Below are 16,187 nucleotides of genomic sequence, written 5' to 3'. Positions count from 1 at the left end.
CTTGCCCAGAGTCACAAGGAGCTGCCTGTGCCGGGAATTGAACTCAGTTCCCCAGGACCAAAGTCCACTACCCTAACCACTAGGCCACTCCTCCACTCCAAAGTATTGGAGCTAGTACTGAGCCCATGTATCTGTGTGAGGAGGCTCAGTGGGAAGACCTATGAAAGTATAAAGTATTAAGCTAGAAGAAGTGTGCCTAGGGGCTGGAATAAAGAGTTGCCTGAGAAATATGCAGTTGGTGAGACCTGTTTAATTTGCTGATTGGGAACCAGGTCACCCTGAGCTACAAGGGGTAGCACACTAATTTGCATCTGATCTGCATATTGAGAACCAGGTCACCTTGACTGAGAAGGGGGCTATCACAATATATATCTATATATCTATATCTATATATAGACATATAGATATATATATATAAAACTTGAGATGATGTTATCACTATTTTTATGTTTTTATTTGTAGTTTTACCCCTGACGCAGCCTGAGGGTGAAACGTGGCCACGTCGGGTACTGCTTTTATCTTGGTTTGAATAAATTATTTCTTTGTTTTTTATATATGTGTATCGGTCTACTTTTTATAACAGACTAATAGAGAAGAGAGACACTGCTATGTTTCAGTGTACCAATATTTCTATGCTGTAGAAGCTAAACTTCTCCTACAAAACTGCACTGGGCCATTTTTGAGAGGACTTGATATTTCAGATACCCTTGCCTGATCTACCCATTTTCAAACTCCAATATGTCAATTTGCTGTTTTTTTCCCTCATACCAATTTGGTCCTGTTCTACTTAATTTTCAGAGTTATTTTTACTTTAGATGGACATTTCTCAACTACTTTATTGTAAAATTTCTTTCCAACATTCTGTTGGGTTGGAAGAATAAAAATTAATTCCTAATAGATAAAATATGGTCACATAGATACAAGCATTTGTCGATACATATAGGGCATGATCAACATAAACTGGTTCAAAATTGAATTACCTTTTCCTTTGTTCTTCATCTAGCTTGATCCGGTCTGCATAGATTTCCGCATACAGTAAAGCCGTGAAATGTGCTGCGCATGACTGGGCAGTCATAGCCACCTCCAGGTAATTCAGCTCGAGCCAGAAACTGTCATCGAAAATTGTCCCTGAAAGGGATCTGATTATACATTATAGAACAATGTGAATGCACCAGATAACAAATGAGAAATATATACTAGTATGGCAATACTAAATAAGAGAGGAAAGAATACAGACAGGATTGGCCCATGGGGCAGGCAAAGGGATGTGAGGACATGTGCAAAGACTCATTGTGCAACTTCAACTGCATAGGTTTGTAGGGTCTTAAAGGACTGAAAAAGCAGGACCATATGCGAAAAACACAAATTAATCTATGGTGAGGTGGAATACAGAATTTTTTCCAAGGCTTGTGTATGTGCACACGCATATGCGTTTTTATCAATATTGCCTGTGTGTTTCTCTGATGAGGTACGAATGCTGCGTTTCCCAAACATGCCAACAGACTGGCAATGGTTTTAATTCAACCAAATATACACTTATATCTGACGTGGCCACGTTTCATCAAAAGGCTGCGTCAGAGGCACAACTGTGGGACAAAACAGCAAAATTATAAACACATACTAACGATGAGTTAAAAACAAAAAGGACATACAAATAAATAAAAGTACAAACTTGTCTATGCGAGACATGCAAAAACATAACATTACATGAGATAAAGAATATAAAAATCATAACAGAAACATGCAAAAAAAATAATGTGCAGAGCAAATGACATAAAAGTTAGTGAAGGAATTCAAACAGTGACTAACGTGTCAAGTGAGCACAATATATCAGAATGTAAAAAACTGTTAAAAATGTGAAACAGGCTGTGTGGCAACTAATGCAAGTGCTAATAATATGCACCTAGAGAGGTAAAACCAAAAGTACACCTCTCAGAAACAATTATCAGATTAATTTCAATAAATGTCAAGAAAAGAGCTAAAAAAAACAATTCTTTGTAAAGAAGATTGCCAAAGAAGTTACTCACATTCTGATATATTGTGATTTATCTCATGTAACCTTATGCTTTTGCATGTCTTATATAAGCAAGTTTGTAGTTTTATTTATTTGTATGTCCTTTTTGTTTTTAACTTACTGTTAGTGATTATAATTTTGCTGTTTTGACCCCCAGTTTTCCTGGCGAAATATGGCCATTTCAGGCAAAAGTGTATATTTGGTTGAATTAAAGCCCTTGCCACTATTATCCACGTCTGTTGGTCTACTATTTGTTCTGCTGTGCTTGCATCACAGATCTTTTGCCTCTTTTGTGTTTTCTGTTCCCAAACATGCTTCTAGTTCGGAAAGAAGAATAAAATGAAACCAAATCTTCTGGTTCGGAAAGAATAATAAAATGAAACCAAATGCAGTAATATAGCTAACCCAGAGACGAAGCTATCATTGATAAGCAGAGCCGTAGAGAGGGGAGCTGACACCCGGGGCGGGTCGCCGCTGCGCACCCCACCCCGGGTGCAGCACAGCGCACCCTCCTCCCGCTGGAGCGCACCCCCCCGGAGCGCATACCTCCCCCCCTCCCGGAGCGCATACCTGTGGCGAGGGGACGGGCGGGAGGGCCGATCCGCCCTGACTGCACGTTGCTGGGGTGTGTCGCCTCCGCGCTGATTCACTGCTCTCTCTGTCCCGGAACAGGAAGTAACCTGTTCCGGGGCAGAGAGGGCAGTGCACCGGCGCGGAGCCGACACCCCCCAGCAGCGTGCACCTGCCCCCTTCCTACGCCACTGTTGATAAGGCCCAGCAAAAGCTTGGGGCCACCCACTGGAACAGGTTGTCTGCTGTTGGATCAGTACCTTGCTCCCTACTCCCTGCTTCATGATCCAGAATCTCTCTCTCTTCCCCTCCTCTCCTCCCATGTGTCTCGCATCACTCCCTCTACTTCTCCTGCCTCCCACAGGTCGACATCTTTTCCAATTGTCTTACTTCCACCCCTTTCCCCCTGTGGCCCTCCAAACTTGCCGTAACTCATGAATTTTATATACCGCTTATGAAAACACACAGCTTCAGGCCAGCCTTGGGATCTTCTCTCTGCAGAATCCTGCCCACAGAAAGTTATATCAGAGTAGGAGGGACCTGGCAGAAAGAAGGACCAGGGGGGCTGGCTGAAAGCAGCATGTATTCGCAGCTGCAAAGTGACCCACTGTAGGTTTTGTGGAAAGTGGGGGAGGGAAAGAGGAAGTGACTGACCCACAGTGGGGGGGGGGGGGGGGGAGATGCCAGACCTATGGGATGGTTGGTGGGGCTGGAGGAGAGGGAGAGATGTCACATATGCAGGAAGAGGGGCAGAGGAGAGATAAACATCCAGAGGTGGGGGGGGGGGGGAGAGGAAGAACATCAGACCTGTGGAGGGAAGGGAGAGGACAGATACCCGATCTACAGTAGAGGAGGAAGAAAGGGGAAGAGATGCTGGACTCCAAGAGAGAGGGAAGACAGATAGGGAGAGATGCTGGACCCCCAGGAGGAAGAGAGTAGAAGAGATGCTGGACCCATGGGGGGTGGGCAGAGGAAAAAGAGATACTGGATCGGGGGAGAGATGCTGGACCACAACAGAGAGGAACATAAACAGAGAGGAAGGGAGCGAGAGATGCCAGACTGCAGAAGAGGAGCAGGGGAGGGAGAGATGCTCGCCCTGGGGTGGGGGTGGGGGGTGCTGGAGGAGGTGAAGAGAGAAGAGAATCAGGAAATCAGATCCAAGGGGATTGAGAGGGGTCCTGGGGGTGGAGGGAATAGAATTAGAGGGGTTGGGAGGGGGAGATGTGCTGGGGGAGGAAGCATTGCCATAGCAGATCTGTGTTCTAATATTTATGCTTGGACCCACACCCTATTACCTGCAGTGGCATATAGTGTGGGCATCCATGCTATCTGGCACTGTATATAATGTGGTAGGTGTCTGTCCTGTGCACACTAAATACAGAAGAGATCCTGGATACAGTCCCTGCATTTTACACATAGACTTTGCACTTACTGTGTGCTAGTTTCTACACCAATTCATGGCAAATGCAAAATCCTACTGCATTTTAGTGAGAGAGTCCCATAGTTTTAAGATATTTGCATCAAAATTCCTACATTTGTCTGATCTGTTTATTTCTTCCAAACTTTTCTGCACCCCCACCCACCCTTTATAATCTCTGCCTGTTCATAACAATCTCCAACAATTAATCGACCAACCTGAACAGAAAAACCACACTTAAAGCTTAGTAACAATTTTAAAAACAATTAAACACCACATCATAAGCCTGAACAAAATATGCACCACACTGACCCAAATCTATAAAATCAAAACTACACTATACCTTTTTTGTCGTCTCAAGTAGTCTACTACACCAAGCATCGTTCTTCTGGAAATTTTATCCAAACTCCCCAAGACTTGGAATTCTGGTTCTAAGTTTAAAAAAAAAAAAAAAAAAGACCAAAAGGGACACTTTATGTGATCATCTTCAAAGACTAAAAGAAACTGGTCTTGTCCTGTAAAATGCAATGGATTATTCAACTAAGTACTAAGCAGTGCTGATGACAGTAAATAGGGGCTGTGTCTATGGGACTGGATAGGTCTGGGTGCACAGTGGAAATAGTGTACTTGAGCCTAAGGAGAGAGAGAAAATTGTTGCTGCTATTGTTTTGGCCCCTGCCAGCCAAAGCGTGGTGCTCAGGTTTTGTCCTGAAGAAGGTGCCTATCAAGGCATCAGGTCAGTAACGAATCTCTGGAAATGTTCAGATGTGTCACCTGGAAAAGCAGATACCAGAGAATTCTGAGGAAAAAAGACAACTGGAGTTGGTGTGCTCCAGGCACGTTAAGACGTGGTGATGGCAAGACAAGAGGGAGGGTAAGAGAGGGTGAAGGGGACAGAAGATGCTGGACTATAAAAGGGGGGGGGGGGGGAGGGGGGAGAAGAAAAGAAACAAAGCAGGAAGAGGAGAGAGGATGGACTACAAGGGGAAAATGAGAGAGTGGAAATGCTGGAATGTGGGCATGTCAAAAAGCTCTGAAACTTTATGAAGCCACTGTTTGAACCTGGGCTCTCCTGCTTCAAATTATGTATGAGGACTAAATATCCTGCTGGTCCTTGGAGAATGCGTGATGCTGTTTCAAACACGACTGCTACCAAGAGCTCAGGTTATTGCAAATGTGTTTGAAATATTTTTAATTGTACAACAATGACCTAAGCATAGAAATTATAGTGTACTCTAGAAATACTGCACAGCACAAAGTGCACACTTTTTTCTTTTTACACTATATCATCTACTGCATTTGCATGAAATGTTAGCCCTGAGGCTGTACAGTGAAATTTAACAATAACTGCAGCAAAACATTTATGTAAAAAACTGAAGCAAATATAAGGTGTTTTTGTGTCAGCATGTCTACCAGAGTCGGAGTTTGCGGGGGTGGTAGATCGACTTGAAGAAAAGGAAGATCTGCAGCATGTGCTGAAAAAACCCTGAATATGCCGAGACACAAGCTTCCGCCAGTACTCATCAGGATCCTGAAGCAGAATACTATGGATCAGATATGGGAAGAGAGTCTGACAAAACTCTGTCTGCACCTGGGGTAAAACAAAATAAATTGTGAAAATCTGCAATCCAAAACAGTCTGTCAGTAAAAACATAAGATTTACAAATAAGCAATTAATCAAAAAAATCAAGAAAATAAAGTCTCCTGGTGTTGTAGGAGAAATTAGGTCTTATCTGATAATTTTCCTTCCCACTATCCCAGAACCTGTGGGATAGTGGTGTCCTTCAACCAGCAGATGGAGATAAAGAACTGAAAACTGAGCTGCGAGATATATCTCCTGGAATCCAGTCCAGCTCCTCCATATTTACGTAGACAAGCAGTAAGGAGGAACTCAGATTAAACATAACTTTAAACAACTCGCTAACTGAACACTAATCGAACGAGCAATCATGCGAGGACCTCTCTTATCTCTGGACAACTTGTAGAGAACAAAAGAGATGCAGGAAGCACCACGCAAGGAGATTGTCGTTATTTAACTCATTACTTCGCTCTGACTAAACATCTCAGAAACCTCGGACAGGCCTCTGGAATAGTGGAAAGGACTAATGGAAAGAAAATTATCATCGGGTAAGACCTAATTTATCCTTGCATTACGTAACTTCCCAGTATTCCAGAACCTGTGGGTTGTTTAAAAGCAATCCCTATAGTAGAATGCAATTAATTTATCAGCAGCCGATGGCGCATTTTTCTCGGCGGCGTTGATAGCTTGCCTGGTAAGATATTCCAAACTGCGGGATTATTTTTAGTGCTTTTTGAGATATAATAACAGTCTGTGGGGGTAGACACATGACTTTTTGTGTGATTGTTTGTATCATCTTACTTCTTTAGGCAACGTTAATAATTGGTTAGGGAACATATATGGCTTTATTGCATATATTGCTTTCTTAGGGTCTGGAGATATGAGTGTGTGAGATTTTGGACTGAATGGATGTTTACTTTTGTGCTTGTTTCTAGGTTTTTTCCACAGTTGGATGTTGCGGGGCTCTCTCTCCCTGATGAAGCCCCAGTTGGCGATACGGGATCGTTGGGGAGGCCCTTAAGTTTGCAACAATTAAGCTAAGTAGCTGTGGTTATGTTTTTTGGATATACAGTATTTATATATATGTTTAAGCGCACAAATTAAACATTTAGGGAGGAGGCTGGTAGAAGACCAGTGATTACATGGAAGTGACCGTAACGTTGTGATCTTACTGATCAATAAGTGTCACTGGTCTGAGGTCTTCTTTCCCTCCATCATTGATAAGTTTATCTCACAATTCATTATTTTTACCCGCTATGTTTGTTGGCTGTTATTTCACATAAATTAGCGGAGTTGCTCCCAGAGTTTTTTTTTTTGTTACTTTGGCAGTAAAACACAAGGACATCCATACCTGGAATAGACATGCCAGTCGATTTTTATGGGGTGGGCAGAAACTGAGGATGGCTTTTAAATATTTACAGCTGGGGAGGGGAGATGGTGGCCTAGGACTCCCAGACGATATGTTTGTGCCTGGCTCTGTGGATCTGCACTTTTTTGTAATATTTCTTTGGAGAGCTCCTTTGGGGGTTGCTTAGCCCCTTCTTACCTGAGTTATGCAGGGGTCCTTAAGCTTCCCTCAAAGCATGGTAATTCTGTGCTCCTCCATCCGACGCAACAAGCATGGAGCACTTTTAGAAAGTGTTATGGGCATCATCCCCATTGCTCTCGATACCTTCCTGTTGTGGGTGATGGAGATCTTGAGCCTGGACTGACTGACAAGCTCTATGAAAAGGTGGGCACTTAAAGGATTAACTAAAGTTTCTTATAACTTGGATGATGATGAACTCACTTTGTTGTCTGATGAAGTGTTGAAAGAAACCTATGATATTAGCTCTACTCATTGGTATCAATAAGTGCAGTTGTGCCACTATATATATAGTCTGTTAACAGTTAACAGGAAGGATTTCCAGGAAAATCCTTTAGATGAGTGTTGGCCTTGACTGCAGTAACAAAAAGTCTGGTGGGTCGTTATTCTGGGAGTTTGAAGAAGGTTCTGGGGACTCATCCATACGAGGAGGTAGTAAGCAGATGGTCCCAAGATTTTGGACATTATTCCTTGGACAAACTATTATTTAGCTTAAAGATCTATCCCACTGGATAGAAAGTGATAAATATCGGGAATTGCATTATAAGTTTTTACTGAGTATGTATATCCATCCCCATATAGCATAAAATATGGGTTATCCAACTATGAGGGCTTGTTTAAAATGTTCTGCTCCAAATGCCTCCTATAAACATTGTGTATGAGAGCATCCTCAAATGCAGACTTTTTGGACGGCTCTCTAGGCCCACTTGAGTGCTAAGTGTGGCAGTTGCTGGCCGGCACCCCCCCACAGATCTCTCCTGGATTTGATGGATGGCGTTGTGGAGGGCATGGCATTTTCAGTACTCCTTTTGCATAAAGCCTGTTTGATGGCAAAACGTTGTATATTATTATAATGGATCGATACAGCCCCACCCACTGTGTCTCAATGGTGCAATCAGATGTTTGAGCTGCTTCGGATGGAGAAGATGACCACAGTCCTTTGGGGACGGGCTGCAAAGAGATTTTTGAAGATATGGTATCCCTATTTGGTGACCTTATCATTGAGAGTCTGTCCTGTCATCTTAAATGACTTGGATGTGTCATAGCTGCAGGCCCTGAGCGAAGTTGCATTCTTACTGGTTGGGAGCACAAGGGTTTGGGGAACTGATAGAATGCTGAGTGATCATGACTGGGACTTGTGTTATTCCTTGATGTATATTTTAGCACATTCTTTGTATAGGGGGATCGGGTGGTGTATGTATGGGGTGGTGATGGGGGGATATAATAGAAAAATAGGTCTTTATGGTCATCATTTGTTTGTTGTTGTGCTAATGTACTAATTGAGTATTTGACACCTTGTATATTGAAATGGTTGATGACTGAATAAAAAATATTTAAACATAAAAGTGATTCCTAGAGTAGGAGGGATCCTGGCACCGCTGTCCAAAGGACCGAAGCCCCAAAACTGGCTTCTGAGCGTGCTACAACGTCCACCCTGTAGTGCTTGGCAACAGTAGGCAGAGTTGACCACATTGCTGCCTTGCAAATATCCGCTAGAGACAGTAAAATAGTCTCCGTCCAGGATGTCTCTCTACGCCTTGTAGAATGAGTCCGCAAGGCCTGAGTAGTCTGGTTCCCAGCAAGCATATATGCGAACGCGATAGTAGTCGTCAACCATCTAGCAATTGTGGAACTTGGAAGTCATGAAGCTAAGCCTCTGCTTACCAAAAAGCAAAAACAGTCTATCCAATTTGTGAAACTCATCCTGGCTGGTTAAATAGTGTTTAAGTGCCTAACCATGGATATTCAGCGGAAGATAACTGTCATAGCCAGTTAACTTTCTAGCGGCCAAAATAAACCCGGATATTCTAATGAGAAATCTATGCTCATCGAGAAGCTTCAAGGAGGAATACTGAGCGCTTCTTCATCCTCTCTGTAAAAGGACAGAAGCTCCACAGATAGGTTGAGATGAAATGCCGATACCACTTTTGGAAGAATGGAAGAAACCATGCGCAGGGAGACACCTGCTTCTAAAAAGCAGATAAAAGGATCCTGACAAGAGAAAGTCTTAAACTCAGAAACTCTATATGATGATACAACAGCCACCAAGAACACTGGGACCAATATTCAGAACGGGAGCATGTTATCTGTCCACCACCAGAGTTAAACCTGGATATTCAATGCTGGGCTATATCCAATGACCAGCATTGAAAATCCGGGCTTATTTTGGCTGCTAGAAAGTTAACCGGCTATGACGGTTATCTCCTGCTGAATATCCATGGTTAGGCGCTTAAACACTATTTAACCAGCCAGTACTGTTCCTGGCCGGTTAAATAGTTTTGAATGCGGAGAGAACGTCTTTAGCGTAAGATCTTTCAAGGAGGCCTTCTAGAGTGGCTCAAAAGAAGGTTTCTGAAGAGCCCAAAAGGACTAAATTAGGGTTCCATTCTGGGAACGGTGTACAAAAGGGAGGCTGCAACAGGCTTGCCCCCTGCAAGAATCGAACGATATTCAGGTGAGCCGCAAGAGACATCTTCTGTAGTCAGCCAGAGCCATAACCTGAACTTTTAGAGAACTCAATGCCAATCCTTTCTGAAAACCTGCCTGGAGAAATGCTAGGCTGTGTGTGTTCAAAGTAGAGACGGGAGAAAGTTCACACTCAGAACACCAGCTCTCGAACGTCCTCCATACTCTCATATACGCCATGGATGTAGAGAATGTCCGAGGCTGCGGACCTGCGGAAGACAGTGAGGATCCCCGTCCAGCAGCTGAATCAAATCTGCATACCATAGCCTCCATGGCCAGTCCGAGGCTATAGGGCCTACCATGGGCCAAGGAGAAAGACATATAGTAGATGTGTCTCCAGCCAGGGCAGTAGTAGGGTTCTTTTCAACAGCTGAAGAACTGGGGCACTTTGGCATTCCTTTTCATCACCATCAAGCCCAGACATGGAGAACCCCATCAGTCCACTATTAGCTGAAACACCCTGACTGGATAATTCTCATTCTCCTGAGACCAAAGAATGCCTGCTCAGAAAGTTCACTTTCATATTCAAGGACCCAGAGATGTGAGTTGCTGACAAGCAGGGAAGATTTTTCTCTGCCCAATTCATGTGTGAGGCCACCTCCACTGCCCACTGGACATCTGCCGGTCCTGTCTTGCTTGTTCATATAAGCCATCACCATCGAATTGTCAGAGAAAACTCAGACTAGGTCCCCTGCCAGAAAGGGAACAAACTTGTGTAAAGCATTCTACACTACCCTGAACTCCAAGCGATTTATTGAACACCGAGACTCCTGTTCCATCCAGGTGCCCTGTGCCAGATGGAAAATGTAATGCGCTTCCCAACCTCACTTGCTGGCATCCACTGCCACCACCTCCCACTGTGTTATTGGAAAGGGATTTCCGAAAGTCAAATTCCTGGGCAACCACCACCACTGCATACTCTAGCAACCAGTGTCAAATAAAGGTGAAGGTCATACTTCTGTGACACGGGAGAGCAGCGATTGAGAAGACACTCCTGTAATGATGGCATAAATGAGCCCCTGCCCTTGCTCCACACTTCCCTTGCCGTCATCATTTACCCCAGACATGGATGTAAAAATCCAAGACCCTAAGGGCCTGCCATGACTGAGGAGAAGATGAATCTGTTGAACCAGCGTTCCGCGAGGAAGATCCTCTCCCTTGCTGTATCAAATAGAGCGTCCAGATACTCCAGCATCTGCGATGGAGTTAGCTGCTCTTCTCAAAACTAGTTACCCACCCAACAACTGCAGAAGACAGACAACTTTGTCTGTCACCACCACACTGTCTGAATAGGACGACTCATGAAAAAAAATTGTCATCGAGATACAGGTGAACTGATTCCCTGGTGCCGAAGGAAGGCCACTGCCGCCACCACCACCATACTCTTGGTAAATGTTCTTGGTGCAAAGCCCTGAACTGGAAACGATGGCCCAGCACTGCAAAATGTAAACACCTCGGATGGGGCAGCCATATGGGTATATGCAAGTATGCCTCCTTTAGATTGAAGGCGGTGAGAAATGTTTCCCGCTTGAACTGAGGCTATGACTGCTCTTAGTGTTTTCCATGTGAAAGTGCACTTGGAGGCACAGCAGTTTAGACCTTTGAGATCTAAGACTGGATGAAAGGTGCCTTCCTTCCTTTTGTACAATGAAGTAGGCTGAGTATCTGCCTTGTCCCTGTTCGGCCTGGAGAATTGGAACAATTGTCTGAAGTGCCAGCAAGGAATCTACAGTGGCCTAAACCTCAACTGCCTTGGCTCCCGTTTGACAAGGAGACTTCAAGAAGAGACAAGCAACCGGGAGAGAGAATACCAACTTGTAATCTTCTGTAAGAATATCCAGAACCCACTAACCCGATGTGATTTTGGCCCACACCTCCTGAAACTCCTGAAGATGTCCTCTCACCAGAGGAAGAGAAGAGTGGACCACCTTCACATCATTTCGAAGCTCGGGAGGCATTGGGCGCTCTAGCTGACTGAGACAAGGACTTCATGTCCGTAGAAAAGGAAGACTGGTGTGCCTCCAAGCTGGACTGTTGACCATATTGCTGACAAGCAGGCCGGTAACATCTGCTGTCTTGAATTTGAGATCGAGAGCCCCCTGAAGAAGGATGACCAGAGGTTTTTGGCTTATCCTCCAGCATCCGCTGTCCAATGCTGCAACCAGAGTTGCTGACATGCTGTGATAGCCAGACATACTGTGGGCCGGATTGCACGCACTGCAATGCCCCGATGTCGGCTGGTTGGTCCCACAGTGGGAAATACTACCTCTACAGGAGTCGTCATTCAATCCAACTCCACCTGCTGGTTGGTGGAAACAACTATCCAACGTTCTGGAATAGTGGGAAGCTACATAATGGACATATTTTTCTCTTACATATCCATACTAGGAAGTGAGGGTAGATTCTGATAAAGTCATATTGTTACTGTACTGTATGCCTTACTTAACACTTTAAGTAAAATTTACCACTAGAAACCATATTCGGCTACAAATGAATTCAGCCATCCTACTCAAGTTTCTGCCTTCTAAGAGGAGTTGTTTGTAACCAAAGAAAAGAAGTTGTAGCTACGTTAGCTTTCATAAGATCATAATCCTAGACTCAAAGTGCGTGGGTAACTGGCCTCGCCTCAAATACAGGGTGACTAGGTTTCAACTCACCTCACACATGGGCCTCAGTAGCCGCAGTACCTCACTTTTCACCCCGCCACTGTCCAGCAGCATGCAAGCCAGGTTCTTGATCCAGCTGTCGTGGCAAATGGATTGAGGAATCCATATACTGCTATCATCTAAGCTATCCAGAGGCTCCTTCATCTCAACATCTGGTACTTCAACAAACTAACAAAAATAAAGCAATATATATCTAATACATATCTCATTCGACTATCTTCCTTTTAGAATGTTTATACAGTATAACGGACATTGTTATGGTTGGTTAAAATAATAAGCAACAATAAAATTGGGTAACTGTTTAAAAAATTTCCATTTTCAAATGCCTGTATCTATGAACTAACTATATGGGTGGCCTGCAAAATGCATTATAAGACAACAGTGACATTTAATCCTTGATAAGTAAATAATACCAAAGATAATCTATCTGGAGCTTAGTGCCTTTACATGAAGCCCAAGTTATGGTCTCTTTTCCTACATTACTGGGGTTAGGGATACACTGTGAGATGATACATTCGCATCCCAGGATGAGTCACATACAGCAGGTATGATCCATGATGGTTTACTCTATTCTGGGCTCTAGACAAATATACATGTGTGAGCCCTTACCATGGATTCCCATTTACTTTTCTCAATCCTCCCTATAGTAATACTCTTTTCCTGCCAATCCTCCCTCCCACCCCCCAACAATGATCTTCATCCATGGCCTTCTCTCCACTTAGCCTCTTTACAGAAGTAGCATAGGAAAAACTGCAGGGCCTAGTTTTAGGTGTAGTGGCAGCAGCAGGTCATAAGTAAACAGGGGAATTGTGCAAGCACATGCTTCCGGTGGAATGGACTAGTGATTAGAGCAGTGGGCTGAGAAACAGGGGAGCTGTATAAATCCTTTTCATCCTCCATTGCCTCTAGTACAAACCAAATGTGACAAGGGCAGACCTCACCAAAGAGTTATATTGAAGGCCAAAGAATGAGATTTTAGATTATGTGCCCAAGCTATAATATAGAAAAACTGAAGTTTCAGAGAGGCATCACAAGTGGAAGAAACAGAAAATTATATTTACCAATTTTTTCATGTCGCCAAATGATAGACAGTGCAGAAGCAGTATTAGGATACCACTTGCATATAATAAAAGTAAACCAAAAGTTTAGCCTGTGCTTAATCTTGTTTTCTGGGTTTTTTTTCTAAGTTTAAGTGATGACCTCAAACTGTTTTCCACTTATGTGGGCTTTATACTATTATAATTCTGCTCTACTTTGTTTTTGATTTTGTTGTCTAAATATTTCCTGTAATGTTATAATACATTTAAAACTTTATGCAATAAAATAAAAAGTAAAACGCTTTACCTGTACTAGAGAAATGTGGTATGTCAAATCCCATTACCCTTTTTCCCCAGGACGAGAACTCTTCTGCACCCATGTGCACAAGGGTATGTTTGTACCAGTGGACTTGTTCAGCCCAAATTTTCAACAGCAAACACTTTATATGACCCTAGCCCCACCAGAGAAACACACATCCTCGCTAACTTTTCAGATGCACACATACGCACTTCAGGTGTTATACTTCTGCCTGCTGTTCTGTGCTCACTCTTGGGCCGATGATCAGAAGCAAACGTGGGTGCTAGAGACTATTAGTGCCATACTAGTGCCTGTATTTCATACTGCCCCATGATCAGAGACCCCAAGTGCATCAAAAATGCGCTCACGGGTTCTGACCGCAACTAGTATGCAAATGCATGCTAAATAGGGCTCTTACCGCAAGCAGCATGCTAAACATACTGCTCCCCAATGATCAGTGGGCAGCACGCCAAACATTGGTGCGCTGTCCACGACAAACCCTATGCCAGCCAAAAGTTCATGGGGGGGGGGGGGGGTGGAGATCCCCTAACCCCCCTCATATCCCCAAAAGAAAGCCCTGGTGAGCCACAAACCAAGCCCCCCCCCCCCCAACCTGGTGGTCTAGCGGCCCTCTTCCTCACCTCCCCATACCTTTAGTGTTGGATGAGGGAGTAAGTTAACTCCTTCCTCTTCCAGCGCTGCCTTGAAAATGGTGGTGCCCAGCCCTGCCCAGTGCATCCTGGGATGCGCTGGGTGGGGCTTCATGCCATATAAGGGAGGTGGGCGGGGGGGGGGGGTTGGGGGGACTGCAGGTCCACCGGACCTCCAATCCCCGTGTTGCTGGAGTGGGGGTTTGATGGGGGCACTAGGCCACCAGGGCCTTCCTGTTTCAGGTGGTCTGGTGGTCCCACTGACCTCCAGCCCCTGTTTGGGCTTTTGACAGATAAACTTGCATGCTATCTATAATCATAGGGGTAGTAAAGCCCTGCGCTCTTCCAGCGCTATTTTTAGAGCACTGTTTGGAACAGTGTGGGGCTTTCATTCATCTGGGCATCAGTGAGTGCCCCCACCCTGTTATTTCTCTTAGCCTTCAACAGGCCCCACTCCCTCTACCCATCCCTTTTCTACTCCCATAGGACACCATTCTCTTCAAGGTCAGCCTAGTGCCCCTTACAAAGCTCAGTCATCCTACCTACTACTACTAATAATCATTTCTATAGCGCTACTAGACGTACGCAGTGCTGTACACATTATTTCTCCGAGGACAAGCAGGCTGCTTGTTCTCACGACTGGGTGACGTCCGCGGCAGCCCCCACCAACCGGAAAAGGCTTCGCGGGACGGTCGGCACGCAGGGCACGCCCACCGCGCATGCGCGGCCGTCTTCCCGCCCGTGCGCGACCGCTCCCGCCAGTTCCTTTTTTTCCGCGTCTGGAGAGAGTTGTGCTTTGCCGCTCTCTCTGTTTTCAGCCGCCGGATTTTCGATCGCGTTTACGCGGATCGTTGCTTTTTCTCTTAGTTTTTTGTTACCGCCGGTTTCTTTTTTCAAAAGGAAAAAAAAAAAAAAAAAAACACCTGAGCGTGTGGAGCACGCGCTCCCTTTTTTCCCTCGTTTCCAGCGGGGACGCCGCGTTGCGGCCTAGTGGCCGCACGGTCGTTTTCTTTTTTCGAGGTGTGATTTCAGCCACCATTGACGACTTTGACTTCGCCGACGCGATTTTTCCGTCGATGTCCTCGAAGGTCCCGAGTGGATTTAAAAAGTGTGGTCGCTGCGGCCGGCCGATCTCGCAGACCGACACCCACGCTTGGTGCCTCCAGTGCCTCGGGCCGGAGCACAATATCAAGTCGTGTTCCCTGTGTCTCGGTCTCCGGAAACGGACTCAGGTTGCGAGGCAAGTTCTGCGGGACCGTCTTTTTGGAACTTGCGCCGGCCCCTCGACGTCGACCTCGACGGCATCGGTATCGACGCCCGGTCCTTCGGTACCGGTATCGATGCCCGAGACATCGGCACCGATGGCATCGACCCCAGGAGAACAGGTCCCGTCGGCCCGCCGGTGAGGGTAGAGGTGAGCGGCCGCGTGGGCAGTCGGCCCCGGTCACTCCCTCAGCCCGTGGCCCACGGGACCGAACCCTGTCTGACCCGGCCCCTCGGGACCGAGGGGGATCGTCCTCCTCCTCCTCCATACCTCCCGGCGCCGGTGACGCGCATCGAAAGAAAAACAAGAAGCGTCGTCACCGGTCGCCCTCGGTGCATCCGGACATCGGAGAGGAGGCGACGCCGAAGCGTCATCGTCGAGAGGAGAGGTCCCCGTCGGTTGTGGAGGTACCGACGCGTCAGGATTCCGGCACCTCGGTGCCGTCTCCTGGCCCCCATCAGCTTCTGGCATCGACACCCTTACCGGCCCCACCGCCTTTCCCGGCAGCGGGCCTGGACGAGTGCCTCAGAGCCATCCTTCCAGGGATCCTGGTAGGGCTGATGCGCCAGGCTGTGCCGGCGCGGGGGTGCTTGCGCCCTCGGCGCCGATATCTGTGGCGCCGGCGAGCTCTAGCCCGGCGC

General features: G+C 45.8%; 1 protein-coding gene across 1 annotated transcript in view; it reads right to left on the bottom strand.

The window, feature by feature from the left end:
• ATM (ATM serine/threonine kinase) overlaps positions 1 to 16,187 on the bottom strand; it is a 293,334-nt gene that overhangs the window by 83,371 nt on the left and 193,776 nt on the right. Inside the window, 4 exon segments of the mRNA XM_030202389.1 lie at positions 981 to 1,139; positions 4,345 to 4,432; positions 5,415 to 5,592; positions 12,289 to 12,465. Coding sequence (XP_030058249.1) covers positions 981 to 1,139; positions 4,345 to 4,432; positions 5,415 to 5,592; positions 12,289 to 12,465 — 602 coding nt within the window.

This window comes from Microcaecilia unicolor, chromosome 4 (assembly GCF_901765095.1).
Source record: "Microcaecilia unicolor chromosome 4, aMicUni1.1, whole genome shotgun sequence".
NCBI classification, from domain to species: domain Eukaryota; kingdom Metazoa; phylum Chordata; class Amphibia; order Gymnophiona; family Siphonopidae; genus Microcaecilia; species Microcaecilia unicolor.
Note: the sequence above shows the minus strand (reverse complement) of the source record. Positions and strands in the feature narration are given on the sequence as shown.